The sequence below is a fragment of the Delphinapterus leucas genome, chromosome 21 (genome assembly GCF_059928025.1).
Source record: "Delphinapterus leucas isolate spDelLeu-1000000601 "Yukka" chromosome 21, BTC_Dleu_Yukka2, whole genome shotgun sequence".
NCBI classification, from domain to species: domain Eukaryota; kingdom Metazoa; phylum Chordata; class Mammalia; order Artiodactyla; family Monodontidae; genus Delphinapterus; species Delphinapterus leucas.
The window spans coordinates 34,789,589-34,808,933 of record NC_143149.1 but is presented as its reverse complement, the minus strand read 5'-3'; the positions used below and the strand labels follow the sequence as shown (position 1 = coordinate 34,808,933).

Below are 19,345 nucleotides of genomic sequence, written 5' to 3'. Positions count from 1 at the left end.
TGCACAACAGCTGCACATCTTCCACTGTGCGTGAAACCTGCACCCCACTTGTGACCAGGCCTCCCAGTCCCAGCTGGCTTTTAGGGGAACTGAGCAGCACAGGAGCCACTGCCTCAGGCGGTTCCTGAGCACGTGCAATGTGGCCACCTTACACCGAGATGTGCCCTAAGTGTAAAGGTATACTAAAGTTTGAAGACTTAGGAAGAAAAGAGCATCAAATATCTTAATATTTTATAGTGATTACATGTAGAAATGATAATATTTTGGACATATTGTGTTAAGTTGAAAAATCTTATTACAATTAATTCTACCAGTTTCCTTTTATTTTTAAGTGTAGCTACTAGAAAATTTAAAATTATATATGTGGTTTGCACTATATCTCTATTGGACAGAGCTGGTCCAGATCCCCTGATATCCCCAAATTGAACTATTCTTGTTTTACGTTTAACAGCACTCTTAGGGATCATCATGAGAGTGAGTTAATCTAATAAACTATTTGCTGTTAGTATGTATCTCGCATCAAAAATAAAGAGTTGGAGGCGACCTTATAGGTTAGTTCACCCAATCCCATCTCATCTCCACAGCCAGAAACTGAGGTCCAGAGAGGATAACTAGTACCAAACACATCAAGGATGAGACTAAAGTGGCCTCCTAACTTCCAGTCCATCCCTTTTCCTGATTTTACTATTTTATAATTGCAAGTATTTTCCCTTTTCTGGCAGACAGTACATTCACCCAAAGCAGTGACCCTCCTCAGAGCAGACATTTCAGGTGTAAGGAGGGATTTAGGGACAGAGTCACTGTGGGTCCTGTGACTGGCTGTTTGTTCTGCTTCTCAATCATCTGTTTAAAATGTGATTCAAAGGATCCTGTTGCTAAGCTTCTCCTCCCTTCAGAAGCGTGCGTCATCTTTTACAGATGAAAATCCAGCGCTCTGCAGACCTCGCTCATTGTGTCATACAAAATGCAACTCCAAACGGCAATGCAAGACTCCTGTCTCTGTAGTTAACTGGACTTGTATGCCTGGGCAGATGCTGAACCTGGGTCTCTAGACCCTAACACTTAGTCTTCTATTAGAAAAAGAAAATTCCTAAACTTCCCCAAGAATTCTATTAACCTGCCACATCTTAGCTTCTCAGATCCAGACCAGGGATCACCTCTGTGATGTTTTCTATAAAGGAGACAGTGCTGGATTCCAGGCTAGACCCTGTTACTGAGACTGAGACTCTTCTTCAAGTGAGACTGAGACTCTCCTTCAACTGAGACTCTCCCTTCGCTAGGGAGAAAGATGGTGATCACAGCTATCTCTGTACTTTTACAAACAAGGCGACTCACAAATTAACAGCTAGATTGTCTTGTTTCAGAGATGGATTAGCCTTGTGGCGGCTGGCAGTGCACTGAAATATGCCCTTGCACTTCTCCTGTGAGAGAAAAAGTGGACCGTCACATGAAAATTATTTATCTGATGTTGACAAAGACTGAGCGATCTGAGGGAGCAGGGCTAAGATCACAAGCAGAGAATCTGTTCAAAAAGAAATACATCAAACCACCACCTACCCACCGTGCAACAAATAGCCCAACGATAAAACTGAGGGCTTACACCCAGAAATTCATATTACGTGCGCTCCTTGATATGAGATGCTTTGAATTTCCTGAACAGCACTGTATGGAATGTGCTCTTATTTCAAATACATCAATTTCAGAAGGAATCGCGCCATTTTACATGCCACCAAAAATTAGAAATTCAGAAAAAGATGCATCACGCCTCAAGGATGCCCTAGATTTTCTAGATTTAAAATATTCCGTCCCAAGAGATTTACATGTCTTACTAGAATGGACATTTGTTGTTTCTAAAATTGAGCTTCCAGCCATGTGGCTCGTGTGGGCCCTGCCTGCCTTAAGCCATAAGCATGTGCTACTCCAGGTCGAAATTCAGGAGTGGGCACGTGGCTGATTTCTAGCCCATTCAGCCAAGGGGACTTATTCTGCATCTGGGTAGAGCCATCAGGGATGTGGACTTCTTTTCCTGCTGGATTGGAACCTGAGAACACATGTACCTGGAAGTATCCATTTTCTAACCACAAAGAGACAGTTGATTCCAAAGCCCATGTTCAAAGATCTAAGACACAAAGCATATCCAACCGTCTGCAGCCTCTGTACAGGGATGGCAAACTGAACCGCCCCCAGGGGCCAGGCCAGCAACACAAATGTGGATGCCTGCTAGGCTTGATATACTAAGGGGTGGTGGGGAGGGCCCTGTAGGTCTTCCCTAAATGCATTCAAATCTCAGTGAAAACAAATCCAGCACTGCGATGGCCAAAGAAAACATTCTGACCTTAGGTCTGCTGGCCCATGAAATGCACTGGTCTGGTGCTGCCCGCCGGGTTTGCCCTGGCTCTGCAGTGAACCCAGGAGCCTCTGTTAGCCTGCCCTCAGGAATCCCTCCCTCCTGTAAGCAAACCTCTTACAGCCCAGTCACGCTTCTCACAGGTTTGGGTTGCTATGGTCTCCCTTTCCCTACTCAGGTCTAAGAATTAATAACTTATGCCACTGAAAACATCTTAAATGTCACATGAAAAACATCCTGGATCAAACAGTATTTTCACTTTAACTGCTAAAGAGACATAAAGACAAATTTCTGGGCCCAAGTACAGTGCTAGCAAGGGCTGTTTCTTAAAGGGCCCAGGAGTATCGGGCACAGCCCAGCCTACTGTGCTTCGAGTGGCTGGAGCTTTGTAAGTTTTTATATGTGACACAAACCACCCACCTGTCCCACATCCTGATAAATGTCCTAATGTACTAGGAAGATGGAGATCAGTTAAACATTTTTAAGTGAAAAGGGAACTGAATAAAGTAGAAATAAGTTATAAGGAAGTGAGGCCATTTCTGATATTTATTCTTTGAAACTGGGAAATGATGGCGAGTTTCTTACACAGACTTATGATGCCTAACAACCCTTTCAAAACTGAGATCAGACTCCACATGAACTCTTCTAAACAAGTAACAGCCACAGCTTGGGGGAACCAATTCAATCAAAAACAAAGCAATGCTACCCCTCCCCACCCGCTATGAATACGCAATAAAGAGAGACAGGCATGAACTTGGTCAACTAACAGCCATTCTGAGGGGAGTTTGCTGCCTACAGAAATAGTGAATATCCTTACAGGCTAAGGCTGAGATTGATGGAAGTCTCCTTGTTCTCTGTAGACTTTTTATAGACTTCAAAAACAAACAAACAGGAGAATGGACTTGAGGACACGGAGGGGGGGAAGGGTAAGCTGGGACAAAATGAGAGAGTGCCATGGACATATATACACTACCAAATGTAAAATAGATAGCTAGTGGAAAGCAGCCGCGTAGCACAGGGAGATCAGCTCGGTGCTTTGTGACCACCTAGAGGGGTGGGATAGGGAGGGTTGGAGGGAGGGAGATGCAAGAGGGAAGAGATATGGGGATATATGTATAACTGATTCACTTTGTTATAAAGCAGAAACTAACACACCATTGTAAAGCAATTAGACTCCAATAAAGATGTTAAAACAAACAAACAAAAATCAAACAAACAAAAAACAACCACTGAACCTTCTTATTTACCAGAGTTTCTAATCATTTACTGTCAGTCAGGGTTTGGAGAATTTCTAAGTCGTAGAAAGAGCTGTGAATTTGGCGCACTACGAAGAACTGTTTGTACTGAAAGCAACTTGGAATATAAATAACTGAAACGCATTAAGTTAGAAACAACCCCAGTGTTATTACCAACAGCTTAATATTCTAACAAAATAAAGGTGTTTTTCTTACCAAGATGTAAAAATTACAAGAACTGCTCTGAAACCACAGCGAGTCCCTTTACTACAGGAACAGGTGAGAGAAGAGGCTCCTGCCTGTGTTCTTCCCTGGTGACAAGGATGCAGATGGGATTCAAGCTCCCCTTCCTGTCACTGCCCATCTGAGGTCACAATGAACTGCAGACACTGCTGTCTGCTTATCACATTAGTTTTCAGGGGAGCTACTAAGCTTTCTTGGGGAACCACTTCCTCTGATGTTATCTTTTATACTCAATAACAAAATTCCATTTATTCACTCAACAAATATGTATCAAGCACTCAGTCCATATTCCAGAAGCTGGGATAGAGCAATGAACAAAGTACATGGGACGGTCAGTAACACTCAGACCTCCTGTTCAGGAAATAGAGCAGCCTGCTAGGGAAGGCTGTAAAAAGCCAAGCACTGAATTCTCTGCAGAGCCTCTCTAAGGCACACACACAAGACAAATTCTGGTGGCTGAAATAACAGCAAAGTGGACCCCGAAAGATATAGTACTTCAATTTTAAGTTAGTGAAAAATAATGATTCACTTAAAAAAAAAAAGATTACAAAAAATTTTTGAGATAACCTCTATGAAGTGAGGTGCCCGTCTGCCTTTCTGGTGACACAGGTCAACACAGTTCGACAGACAATCCAGCATGCCTGACATATTACCATATGAGAAGATTTTAATGAGCCAAAGTCCTTGAATGCAATCTTCAGGCTCCTTGATTTTTTTTTTTTTTTTGGCGGTACGCGGGCCTTTCACTGTTGTGGCCTCTCCCGTTGCGGAGCACAGGCTCCGGACACGCAGGCTCAGCGGCCATGGCTTATGGGCCCAGCCGCTCCGCAGCATGTGGGATCCTCCCGGACCGGGGCACAAACCCGTGTCCCCTGCATTGGCAGGCGGACTCTCAACCACTGCACCACCAGGGAAGCCCTGATGTGATAATTTGATCAAAGCAAGACTTATCTCCACAGAGGTTGGTCTAAGTTCATGTCAGGAAATGAAAATGCCAGCTTTTGCTGGGTTACATTTTCAGAAAAGGGGCACCACAGTGGATGCAAAAGCAGGGAGTGCTTCTAGCAGTGGCATCCTTTCTATGGTCCTGCCACCGCCCCTGCCTCCTGGGAAGAGACTTGTAGCCTTTGAGCCAAGGGCTCAGGGCAAGGTGTTGAGAGCTGGCAGCAGGGGCCTGAGGTGCTGGGAAATTTAATTAGCACATGTGAAACTAAAAGGGCCTACAGCTGAAAGCCACTCCAGATGTGTGAAGAATTGTGATTGATTTTTGAGAACTCCCATCTCCCAAGAATGAACAAGTGTGGGGAGAGATGAGCTGCTTAGTTTTTTAAAAGGTATTTTTTCAAGTCTTTTGCTGGTAAGGCTTCCAAAGTTTTAGCTAATAAACTTTCTCCTTTAATAAAAGAAAGATTTTTCTTCATCTGCCCAGAGCAAGGACCTGCTTAACCATGAAGAAAACTAGTACACGGATCTGCAGGGGACCAAATGTTACATTTTGTAACAGAAATTTTATAACTCAGAAAAAGACTTTTAAAAGCTTCCATGAAATCCTGTGCAGCCCAAAAGCAAGCACAGAGCAGAGATTAGAAATGGACCTGAGGCCCCTGCACTCCAAGGGCTCACAGCCTTGGCGCGGAAGCCATAGATACAAAGACTTCCTGAAATCACCATAACGGGAGTCACCGTGCAGGACGGTAACCAGCAGATTTAGAGCAGGCTTTTCGTAGGAGGGATTTGGGCTGCATCTTGGAAGATGAACAGCATTTTCAGAAATGAAATAAGGGGAAGAGCATTTGGGGCAGAATAAAGTAGATGAACAAAGGCATAAAAAGCGTGTTTGGAGAGAGCAGAGTGGGCAGAAATGTGACTGATATACATGGAGGTCGTGGTGGGAAGACCCGTGTTGTGGAAAGGCAGAAGGAACCCAAATCCTCTCAGACTAAGGATTGGACTTTATCTGAAGGTAAATTGTGGGGAAAATCAAGGGCAGCTGTCGAGCAGAAGCATGCCTTAGAAAACTAACTGACAGGAGCATGCAGGATGAACTGATGACAGGAAGCAGCCGCCAGGCTCAGGTGAGACATGAAAACCCAGCACTTGGGCAGAGAGGCATAAAAACAACACTGGTGGCAAGCAAGGGACAGGAGGGACATCGCAGAGGCAGAGCACTGGGATCTGGCTCCTGATCAGATCCTGGGGGATGGCAGGGGCCAGGGCGAGGGTGCTCAGATGATGCTACCTTTCAAGCCCAAGGAAGAAACATGATTGTAAGATGGGAAAGAAGGAGATGAATAAGTAGAATAGACTAGAGCTACAATGAAAAAGAAGAGTTAAAGATGGATTCAACACACTCAACAGAAAAAGACTGTAAATAATTTAAAGATAATTGTTCTTCATTTTGGACTACAGGCTATCAACTTAAAAAAAGAGATACTTTAAGTGTCTTAAAGTGGCAGCTGGAGGGGGAGAGTCAGAGGATCCTGCATAACCCTGATGCTAACTTGGGAGAAAATTTAGCCAAAGGTAATATTTACTATTTATACTGCTTTCAACTTGCTTTTAAATTTTCTGTCTTTCCAGAGTTTATGGATCCTCCCTATCCCTTTTAGTGACCACACTTGCTATAGTATATGGATGTGCACAACTAGCCTCCTTGTGAAGGGCAGTGAGTGGTAAGAGGAAAAATGCATCTGTTGCCTAGCAGCAGGAAAAGGCATCATGTCGCCCTGTAGCTCATTTCCTCTGCGGTACTTTTTCTGACTAAGACTGTGTTGGAAGAGGTGCAGAAACAGAGAAAGCAGCTGCCCACCCTGGCATGTCCATCTACTTGTTGTTTTTTTGTCTTGCAGCCAGCACCTGCTATTCCGACAGGCAGGCTATTTGCTTTTAAGTGCATAAACTGCCAATTATTCCTTGATGCTTGTTTGACGCTTAAACAAAACCATGAACATGAGGGGCCACCGTGACCTAGACCCTGAACAGAGCTCCCCAGGGAGAGGCAGGGTCAAGGTACATTGCCCACAGTTACAGTAAGTATAAAAAAAACCTGCCTCATGGAAAAAATCATAAAGTAGCTCAGGTACAGGCAATTATTACATTTAGGTTCAACACACCTCAAACTCCAGATAGTGATCTTTGAGTTTGTACTCATCCACCTCCTTGGCTTTAACCTTCTTGTCAGGTGGGTAGGAGCGGTGCTCGGCTAGCTCTGTGGTGATCTGCCTCAGCTTGCTCTCGTGAGATTTCAGCTGTTCCTCCTGCAGGAAAGTATTAAGCCATTTAGCATCCAGAAAAATCAATAAACAACTGTAGCACACTTTAAAAAATCCCGTATGATGAATGACGTTAATTCATCAAAACAGTCCAACATGCCTCTACTGCCACATCTTACCAACTTTCTCAGGCCAGGGTCCACGTGTACCTTCGAAAAACAGCAAGGCCAAGGCCAGCCCCCCTAACTAGGCCCCTGGTCACAAAAGCAAATGCTTTCATAGCCCTGTGTCAGGAGTAACTGCCATGGAGTTGAGACCAGGCCTCCTGAGAGATACTCAAGCAGGCAAGGCACCGGCTGCAGAGTCAAGCACCCATCCTGAGGGCTGCACAATTTGGCTTCTCCCTTTCACGTCCTCAGCAGTGCTGTCCTGTCTGCCACTACAGATGAAGACCTACCTGCATATTTTTTTTTCCTTTTTGAGACAAGCAATGCCATCAAGAAATAATTATTCTGAAAGCTGCTATTCTAAAAAATGTAGTGACCTATGCTTTTCCCTCCAAAATAGTAGAGGTTCTGACTTCCCTCAACCTCAAATTTTACTGAAGGATATTTAAGTTGTTTTCAGGTTTCTCTGGGCTGCTATAAATGATGCTACATTCTTATGCATGTTACCTAGTGAATATGAGCAAGAATTTCCCTATAGCATACAGGCACATCTCGTTTCATCACACTTAGCAGATAATGTGTTTTTTACAAACTGAAGGTCTGTGGAAACCCTGTGTCAAGCAAGTCTATCGATGCCATTTTTCTAACATTTGCTAACTTTGTGTCTTTGTGCCACATTTGGTAATTCTCGTAATATTTCAAACTTGTTCATTATGATTATATTTGTTATGGTGGTCTATGATCAGTGATCTTTGATGTTACTACTACAACTCACTGAAGGCTCAGATGGTGGTTAGCATTTTTTAGCAATAAAGCATTTCTTCACTAACGTATATAGTTTTTCTAGACAGAATGCTATTGCACACTTAGTAGACTGGGGTACAGTGTAAACATAACTTTTATATGCACTGAGAAACCAAAAAAATCTGTGTGACTTGCTCTATTGAGATATTGATTTCATTGCAGTGGTCTGAAACTGAATCCACAATGTCTCTGAAGTCTGCCTGTGATCATCAAGAACTGAAATTTCTGGATTTTAGAAAATGTATATCTTTAAAATGACACTAAACTGTTTTCCAAAGTGTTTCCACCAGTTTACATTTCCACAATAGGCTTGAAACTTCCCATTTTTCTACATCCTTGCCAAAATTTGATATCACACTTGCAAATTTTTGCTAATTTTATGGGTATAAAATGATTTGGATTTACATCTTCCTGATTACAAGTGAGGATGAACATCTTTTCGTATGTTTACTGGAATTCCTCTTCTGTGAACTGGCTGCTGAAACACTGGACCCATTTTTCTGTTGAGTCCAGATCTGTAAGTACAATGACTCACAGTTTATAGTTTATAGTGTACAGTTTATTCACAGTCAAATAAATGTCTAAATTCAACGTGCAGTGCTTTACTCCAGCTTCATCATCTTCATGAAGCAAGAATCAAGGAGATAATCTCAAAATAGAAGCATTTTAAAATCATGCCTCTTAAATCTGTCTATTTTCACCACTGAAATAAAAATTCCAAGTGGTTCTTACGGCCATACATGGATACAGACCACGCAAATTATTTCAATGCTAGAATCCCACCATACAGGAGACACATAGACTTTCCTAACAAAAGTGGATGTAAAAACGGAGAAGGAGGAAGGCAGGAGCCACAAGACGCAGCATGTTCTTAGGCTCACGCAATTAAATCTGTAATATCCACCATGAAGAAAGACCAATCAGGAAGCTTGCTGTTCTCCTCCCTTTTGTCTTTGCCCTTAGAATCCATTAGGGAAGCGTGCAGACCATTCTCATGGGACAACGCTAACAAAGGGGATTTCACAGAAGGCAGAGAAATACACCTGACAAAGTTCAAAGAAAAGGAACAGAGATAGCAAATGGCATGTACTCGTTTAAACTGTTTTAAATTAGGAAGTCACAGCTTAAGTAGTGGCATTAAAGTAACAGATGCAAGAAAAACTACTGTTATATGTCAAGTGATGTACATTGGTAGTACCTGTGATAGCACATACAATGAAATTTTATCCAAAAGGCAAGTTTCAGATGATGTCACTTAATATTTAATTTTTTTCCTACTTATATAATATTTTGACTTTGAAGAAAATTTCATATTTTCCTTTAAAATACCAAACTCTAGAGGAGACCTTCAAGATGGAGGAGGAGTAAGACATGGAGATCACCTTCCTCCCCACAAATACATCAGAAATACATCTATATGTGGAACAACTCCTACAGAACACCTACTGAACGCTGGCAGAAGACCTCAGACTTCCCAAAAGCTGTGTGGTTGACAGGGTCTTGGTGCTCCAGCCGGGTGTCAGGCCTGTACCTCTGACGAGCGAGAGCCGAGTTCAGGATATTGGTCTACTAGAGACCTCCTGGCTCCACGTAATATCAAATGGTGAAAGCTCTCCCAGAGATCTCCATCTCAACACTAAGACCCAGCTGCACTCAACGACCAGCAAGCTCCAGTGCTGGACATCCTATGCCAAACAACTAGCAAGACAGGAACACAACCCCACCCACTAGCAGAGAGGCTGCCTAAAATCACAATAAGGTCACAGACACCCCAAAACACACCACCAGATGGGGTCCTGCCCATAGAAAGACAAGAAGCAGCCTTATCCACCAGAACACAGGCACCAGTCCCCTCCACCCACTGAACCAACCTTACCCACTGGGGGCAGACACCAAAAACAATGGGAACTACAAACCTGCAGATGGCGAAAAGGAGACCCCAAACACAGTAACTTAAGAAAATTGAGAAGACAGAAAACAGAGCAGATGAAGGAGCAAGGAAAAAACCCACCAGTCCAAACTACTGAAGAGGAAATAGGCAGTCTACCTCAAAAAGAATTCAGAGTAATGACAGTAAAGATGATCCAAAATCTTGGAAATAGAATGGAGAAAATACAAGAAATGTTTAACAAGGACCTAGAGGAACTCAAGAGCAAAAAACCAACAATGAACAGCACAATAAATGAATTTAAAAATTCTCTAGAAGGAATCAACAGAATAACTGAGGTAGAAGAATGGATAAGTGACCTGGAAGATAAAATAGTGGAAATAACTACCACAGAGAAGAATAAAGAAAAAAGAATTAAAAGAATTGAGGACAGTCTTAGAGACCTCTGGGACAAGATTAAATGCACCAACATTTGAATTATAGCGGTCACAGAGGAAGAATAGAAAAAGAAAGGGACTGGGTACATATTTGAACAGATTATAGTTGAAAACTTCCCTAATATGGGAAAGGAAATAGTCAATCAAGTCCAGGAAGCTCAGAGAGTCCCATACAGGACAAATCCAAGGAGAAACATGCCAAGACACATATTAGTCAAACTATCAAAAATTAAATACAAAGAAAAAATATTAAAAGCAGCAAGGGAAAAACAACAAATAACACACAAGGGAATCCCCATAAGGTTAACAGCTGATCTTTCAGCAGAAACTCTGCAAGCCAGAAGGGGGTGGCAGGACATATTTAAAGTGATGAAAGGGAAAAACCTACTACCAAGATTACTCTATCCAGCAAGTATCTCCTTCAGATTTGACAAAGAAATCAAAACCTTTACAGACAAGCAAAAGCTAAGAGAATTCAGCACCTCCAAACCAGCTTTACAACAAATGCCAAAGGAACTTTTCCAAGATCTACAATAACAAACCCAAAACAATTAAGAAGATGGTAATAGGAACATACATATCGAAAACTACCTTAAATGTAAATGGATTAAATGCTCCAACCAAAAGAAACAGACTGGCTGAATGGATACAAAAAAAGAGCAGCATATATGCTGCCTACAAGAGACCCACTTCAGACCTAGGGACACATACAGACTGAAAGTGAGGGGATGGAAAAAGATGTTCCATGCAAATGGAAATCAAAAGAAAGCTGGAGTAGCAATTCTCATATCAGACAAAATAGACTTTAAAATAAAGACTATTACAAGAGACAAAGAAGGAGACTACATAATGATCAAGGGGTCAATCCAAGAAGAAGATATAAAAATTGTAAATATTTATGCACCCAACATAGGAGCACCTCAGTACATAAGGCAAATGCTAACAGCCATAAAAGGGGAAATTGACAGTAACACAACAATAGTAGGGGACTTTAATACCCCACTTTCATCAATGGACAGATCGTCCAAAATGAAAATAAATAAACACAAGCTTTAAATGATACATTAAACAAGATGGACTTAATTGATATTTATAGGACATTGCATCCAAAAACAACAGAATACACTTTCTTCTAAGGTGCTCATGGCACATTTTCCAGGATAGATCATATCTTAGGTCACAAATCAAGCCTTGGTAAATTTAAGAAAATTGAAATCGTACCAAGTATCCTTCCAACCACAATGCTATGAGACTAGATATCAATTACAGAAAAAAAAATCTGTAAAAAATACAAACACATGGAGGCTAAAGAGTACATTACTAAATAACCAAGAGACCACTGAAGAAATCAAAAAGGAAATCAAAAAATACCTAGAAACAAATGACAATGAAAACATGATGACCCAAAACCTAAGGGATGCAGCAAAGGCAGTTCTAAGAGGAAAGTGTATAGCAATACGATCCTACCTCAAGAAACAAGAAACATCTCAAATAAACAACCTAACCTTATACCTAAAGCAATTACAGGAAGAAGAACAAAAAAACCCCAAAGTTAGCAGAAAGAAAGAAGTCATAAAGATCAGACCAGATATAAATGAAAAAGAAATGAAGGAAACGATAGCAAAGATGAATAAAACTAAAAGCTGGTTCTTTGAGAAGATAAACAAAATTGATAAACCATTAGCCAGACTCATCAAGAAAAAAAGGGAGAAGACTCAAATCAATAGAATTAGAAATGAAAAAGGAGAAGTAACAACTGACACTGCAGAAATACAAAGGATCATGAGAGACTACTACAAGCAACTACATGCCAATAAAATGGACAACCTGGGAGAAATGGACAAATTCTTAGAAAAGCACAACCTTCCAGGACTGAACAAGGAAGAAATAGAAAATATAAACAGATCAATCACAAGTACTGAAATTGAGACTGTGATTAAAAATATTGCAACAAACAAAAGCCCAGGATGAGAAGGCTTCACAGGTGAATTCTATCAAACATTTAGAGAAGAGCTAACACCTAACCTTCTCAAACTCTTCCAAAATATAGCAGAGAGAGGAACATTCCCAAACTCATTCTACGAGGCCACCATCACCCAGATACCAAAATCAGACTAAGATGTCACAAAGAAAGATAACTACAGGCCAATATCACTGATGAACATAGATGCAAAAATCCTTAACAAAATACTAGCAAACAGAATACAACAGCACATTAAAAGGATCTTACACCGTGATCAAGTGGGGTTTATCCCGGGAATGCAAAGGTCCTTCAATATACGCAAATCAGTCAATGTGATATACCACAGTAACAAACTGAAGGATAAAAACCATATGATCATCTCAATAGATGCAGAAAAAGCTTTCAACAAAATTCAACACCCAATTATGATAAAAACCCTCCAAAAAATAGGCACAGAGGGAACTTACCTCATTATAATAAAGGCCATATATGACAAACCCACAGCCAACATCGTTCTCAGTGGTGAAAAACTGAAACCATTTGCATTAAGATCAGGAACAGGACAAGGTTGCCCACTCTCACCACTATTATTCAACATAGTTTTCGAAGTTTCAGCCACAGCAATCAGAGAAGAAAAAGAAATGAAAGGAATCCAAATCGGAAAAGAAGAAGTAAAGCTATCACTGTTTGCAGATGACATCATACTATACATAGAGAATCCTAAAGATGCCACCAGAAAACTAGTAGAGCTAATCAATGAATTTGGTAAAGTAGCAGGATACAAAATTAATGCACAGAAATCTCTTGCATTTCTATACACTAATGATGAAAAATCTGAAAGAGAAATTAAGGAAACACTCGCATTTACCACTGCAACAAAAAGAATAAAATACCTAGGAATAAACCTACCTAAGGAGACAAAAGACCTGTATACAGAAAACTATAAGACACTGATGAAAGAAATTAAAGATGATACAAACAGATGGAGAGACATCCCAAGTTCGTGGAATGGAAGAATAAACATTGTGTAAATGACTATACTACCCAAAGCAATCTACAGTTTCCATGCAATGCCTGTCAAACTACCACTGGCATATTTCACAGAACTAGAACAAAAACTTTCACAATTTGTATGGAAACACAAAAGACCCCGAATAGCCAGTGCAATTTTGAGAAAGAAAAACAGAGCTGGAGGAATCAGGCTCCCTGACTTCAGACTATACTCCAAAGCTACAGTAATCAAGACAGTATGGTACTGGCACAAAAACAGTAATACAGATGTATGGAACAGGATAGAAAACCTAGAGAGAAACCCACACACATATGGTCACCTTACTTTCGACAAAGGAGGCAAGAATATACAATGGAGAAAATACAGCCTCTTCAATAAGTGGTGCTGGGAAAACTGGACAGCTACATGTAAAAGAATGAAATTAGAACACTCCCTAACACCATACACAAAAATAAACTCCAAATGGATTAAAGACCTAAATGTAAGGCCAGACACTTATAAAAGTCTTAGAGGAAAACACAGCCAGAACACTCTGTGACATAAATCACAGCAAGATCCTTTTTGACCCACCTCCTAGAGAAATGGAAATAAAAACAAAAATAAACAAATGGGACCTAATGAAACTTCAAAGCATTTGCACAGCCAAGGAAACCATAAACAAGATAAAAAGACAACCCTCAGAATGGGAGAAAATATTTGCAAATGAAGCAACTGACAAAGGATTAGTCTCCAAAATTTACAAGCAGCTCATGCAGCTCAGTATCAAAAAAACAATCAACCCAATCCAAAAATGGGCAGAAGACCTAAATAGACATTTCTCCAAAGAAGATATACAGATTGCCAACAAACACATGAGAGGATGCTCACCATCACTAATCATTAGAGAAATGCAAATCAAAACTACAATGAGGTATCACCTCACACCAGTCAGAATGGCCATCATCAAAAAAGCTACAAACAGTAAGTGCTGGAGAAGGTGTGGAGAAAAGGGAACCCTCTTGCACTGTTGGTGGGAATGTAAATGGATACAGTCACTATGGAGAACAGTATGGAGGTTCCTTAAAAAACTAAAAATACAACTACCATACGACCCAGCAATCCCACTACTGGGCATATACCCTGGGAAAACCATAATTGAAAAAGAGTCATGTACCACAACGTTCATTGCAGCTCTATTTACAATAGCCAGGACATGGAAGCAAGCTAAGTGTCCATCAACAGACGAATGGATAAAGGAGATGTGGCACATATATACAATGGAATATTACTCAGCCATAAAAAGAAACGAAATTTAGTTATTTGTAGTGAGGTGGATGGACCTAGAGTCTGTCATAGAGTGAAGTAAGTCAGAAAGAGAAAAACAAATACCGTATGCTAACACATATATATGAAATCTTACAAAAAAAAAAAAAAGAAAGGTTCTGAAGAACCTTTCAGGACAAGAATAAAGACACAGAGGTAGAGAATGGACTTGAGGACATGGGGAGGGGCAAGGGTAAGCTGGGATGAAGTGAGAAAGTGGCATGGACATATATACACTACCAAATGTAAAACAGATAGCTTGTGGGAAGCAGCCACATAGCACAGAAAGATCAGCTGAGTGCTCTGTGATCACCTAGAAGGGTGGGATGGGGAGGGTGGGAGGGAGATGTAAGAGGGAGGAGATATGGGGATATATGTATACGTATAGCTGATTCACTTTGTTATAAAGCAGAAAGTAACACACCATTGTAAAGTAATTATATTCCAGTAAAGATGTTAAAAAAAAATACCAAACTCTAATTTCATGAAGAAAGTATTTCTTAGCTGCTTTGGCAATGGGGACAGTGTTCAAGATCTCACAGTGAGTCCAGGGCTGAGACAGTGCAAGAGCCTTCCCTTCCGAAGCACAGCCCAATGGTTCAGCCACCAGCCAGGCACAGAAGTCAGCTCTCCATCCTTTTATACCAAGCATAAGACTTAAGGAGGGGAGGAAGGAAGAAGACCAGAGGGAGGCGGCAGAGGGTTGGGGGTGGGTGGGTAGAACACAGCTGTGCGCCCGCACTCTAACTGGACACGTACTAGGTTGACAGGTGCTGTGCTGGGTGCTTTTTCCCACTGTGGAATACAGAACCCCAGGAATTCTAAAGTGAAAGAGAACCTGGCCTTCGCCCCTCTAACCTCTTCCTCTTGGAGGCCATGGAGATCCAGAAAGGTCAAGTCCTTGCTTGAGGCCCCAGAGGTAAAGGCAGAGGGGCAGCAGCCCCATTCTCCCAACTCTGAGCCTCCAGACAACTGTATAAAATCCAAAGGGCTGCTGAAAACACAAGCTTCAAAAGAGTCTGCTCCCTGCTGGATCAGTGCTAACCTGAGCCGTCAAGGCTCTTGGTAAACGCATTGGTCCTCAACTGCCTTCTCTCCCGTGGCTCTTAGACACCCGGTTTTAACAACTAGGTCCTTTCTGCAAACCCCACTCAAAGCCAGAGTTCCCCGGATTCACAGCCGATTCCTCTGCTGCGTGTACAGCACTTACAGGTCTACACCACATGCTCAGTACAAAACATACCCTGACCCCTGCGGGAATTTCATCTCCTCTACTGTTTATAAGCTCTCTGGAGGCAGAGCAAGTTCATTTTCCCTTCTCTCAACTCATCCAGTGTCTAGCATGGTGTTGGGCGGGGGAGAGAACGAGAGGCACCGTTCTGCCTTGTAGACATGACCTGCCTAACATCAACTGACCCCTTCAGCTTCCATTAGCTGAGAGCCAAAACCAGGTCTGAGCTATTTTTGTAATGTCCACACACCTCACACAGTACCTGATATATGGGTCTCTCAGGAAACAGGAGCTGACTTACTTTTTAAAAATGGAATAAATTGACTTACTTATTTAAAAAAAGGGAAGGTAAAGAGGGAAACCTCAGACTGTTTCCTTGTGCTGTTTTAAAGTAGACATGATTTAGAAGGTAATGGCATTTCTAGGAATCTGCTAGGCAATGAACAAGTCAAATTGCTAAATACTGCAGCTTCATCAAACCCAAACCGCAGGAATTTAGACTAAAGAACACCTGCCTTCAAGTCAGCCCGAGGGGGGCTATTGCTGAAAGCACCATCAGAAAGATTTTGTTTCATCATTTCACGTTTAAGACGGTTTTAAAGACCTTAAGCAGTGTTTAGTGAGCTTCAGCATAATAACCTAATTGTTTTATTGAGTATCTAGTATATGTTAACTATTTAATTCAACCCTCTAGTAAATGAATACGAAAGCTGTCTATTCTCAAAGTGTGGTCCAAGTTCATGCCAAGGAGTCTAGACTGCATCTTGTTGGCAATAGTGAGCCAGTTAAGGTTAAGTGACATCAAAGCAATCATGTTTTAGCCAGAACTGTGCAGGATGGACTGAAGAGAAGCAAGATGAGAGGAAGGGAGATCTCCCGTGGTTCTAGGAAGGGTCTGCCAGAGTTTTCCAAGGCAGGGCATGCGCCCCAGGCAAGGTGATCCACTGGGAAGAATTTTTAAAATCAGCACTGAGATATAATTCACACTTGACCACACAAATCACCCATTTGAAATGTACAATTCAGAGTTTTTTAATATATTCACAGGGCTGTGCAACCATCACCACATTTAATTTTATGACATTTTAGATCCCCTAAAAGAGACCCTTTTGGAATAGAATCACACAACACGTTCCTTTTGTGACTGGCTTCTTTTACTTAGCAAGGTTTCCCAGGTTCATCTACACTGTAGGATGTATCAGTGCTTCAGTGTTTTATGGCTGAATAAAGTCCCGTTGTATGGATATATCACGTTTTATTCATCCATTTATCAGCTGATGGCCATTTCTACCTTTGGCCGTTTGAATAATGCTGCTGTGAACATTCATGTAAAAGTTTTTATGGGAATGTATATTTTCATTCTCTTGTTATCAAAGTGGGGTGAAATTACTGGGTCACATGCTAACTCTATGTTTAATCATTTGATAAACCACTGAAGTGTTTTCCAAAGAAGCTGCTTCATTTTATATTCCTGTCAGCAATATATGAGAGTTCTAATTTCTCCATAACCTCACCAATATATTACTTTTCATAAAAATTTTTAAAAACTCATAGCCATCCTAATGGTATCTCATGGTTCTGGTTTGTATTCCCCTAATGACTAATGATGTTCAGCACTTTTTCATGTTATACTGGTAGTAAGACATGTAATATATTTTATTTAAAAAATACACATATTGAAGGATATCTGCTCAAATATTTAGTGTTGATAAGGTAAATGACCAAAAAATTAGGACACCAGTGATCTGAGTACAAGATAATAAGAGTCTGAATTAAGAGATGTGGGTAGGATATGAAAGATGTGTAGGAAGTAGAAGTGACAGGACTGAAAGTATGACATTGAGTGGGGTGGGAAGGGTGTGGTTCTGGCCAGGACACACTCTGAGAATGCCTTCATCCTCTGAAAGCTCTGCTCCTAACGTCTGCCTGTGGAGAGGGGCGTTGAGAGGGCGAGTCAGCTGGTTGACCCTGGAGCCGGACCTGGGCACCAGGAGGCTCCTCACCCAGCCCCCGACCTCAGAATGTGCATTCCGCTTGCCTTCCCCGTGTTAGGAGCTGCCCAAGGACGCGGCCTTGAGACAGTAAGGTGGTGTTGGGACCATCTGGACGGCCTACCTGACTGGAACCCACTTAAGGATGCTTATAAACTTTAAGATCCTGGAGGCGGGTGCAGAGATCCGCTGTGTCTCAGATGCCCAAGACAAGCCTCGCAAGTTCCCTTGCTTATTAAGCCTGCCACCTACCAGTCCGGAGTGGCTGCATCCTTCTTCGGTCTCTCCTTGCCCTCCTCATATGGGGCCAGTTTGTGAACCAACATTGCCCCACTCACCTTGTCCTTAGCACTACTGCCATGTGGTCAAAGCACAGGATAGCACGAGGGTGAGAAGCAAACACAGAATCTCCTGTTTGCGACTGGGTTAATCACAAGGCTGGCCCTCAGTAGTTAGCATTTAGTGATCTTCCATTGAGTCAAACTTCTACAGAACAGTGGTTGGAATTCAAAGCAGAAAACAGGACAAGGTACCTGAGGAAATGACACTGTCATGAGGTACAGGTCTCCAGAGAAGTAGTGAAACGGAGGCAGGTTTTGTCACAGGGCAGGGTCTCTGGTCTGCACTGCGTATAGCAGGACACCGGTGTGTCTCAGAAACACACATATTCCCCGGGACCCTGGCCCAGACCTGATCAATCGAGGCGGGGGGCCGGGGGATGAGAAATGTGCGCTTTAAATAAGTCCCCAGATAATTCTTATGCACATTAATGTCTGAAAATGACTACTTTGATGAGTAGAAAAGGAGGTCCAGTAGATCTTGAAGACGGCCAACCATGAAATCCTAAGTTTGGAGTGCTACGCCAGAAGGAGAAACAAAACTTACATTTTCATACTAGTCTCTCTACCTGCGACAGAGGAAGAAAAATGTGCCCTGGCAACATGGTCATGAAAAACAACTAGAAGAAGGCAACTCTTCCCACACAGCAGAGTTGCTCAGAAAGAACCACGCTGCTCTGACAATAATCAATTCCAATAACGACGGCTAATATGGTTTGGAGAGAAGACAAGAATAAATTAAAGAAAAGCCTGCAAATGACACGGTGGTGAACAGTGTGTCTTTAAAAGCACCAAACAATCTTCTAATTGAATGTTTAGTTTTTTCCTAACACTGTTTGACTTTTTTCCAGCAGGGCACTCACACTGTTATACATTATTTTGTAAACTGAAATTATCCAAGTGTTCTGGCATTTAGGGGAGTTGCAGCCAGGCTGTGGGCATGCGGAGAAAGGAAAGACGGCCAGGCTAGAGCAGTGGCTCCCAACAGCAGGGACTGGCCCCACAGGACATTTGGCAATGTCTGGAGACATTTCTGGTTGTCACAACTAGGGGGATGATACTGGCATCAAGTGCGTAGAGGCTGGGGATACTGCCCAACATCCTACAATCCACAACAAAGAACTACCCAGGCCAAAAGGTCAGCAGGGCCGAGACTGAGAATGCCCGGGCTAAAG

General features: G+C 41.9%; 1 protein-coding gene across 4 annotated transcripts in view; it reads right to left on the bottom strand.

Moving 5' to 3' along the window:
• PSD3 (pleckstrin and Sec7 domain containing 3) overlaps window positions 1-19,345 on the bottom strand; it is a 572,386-nt gene that overhangs the window by 23,952 nt on the left and 529,089 nt on the right. For all 4 annotated transcript variants that reach the window (XM_022571390.2, XM_022571392.2, XM_089903828.1 and 1 more), the window contains one exon: window positions 6,939-7,082. In XM_022571390.2, the coding sequence (XP_022427098.2) occupies window positions 6,939-7,082 (144 nt within the window). The remainder of the gene's footprint in view (window positions 1-6,938; window positions 7,083-19,345) is intronic.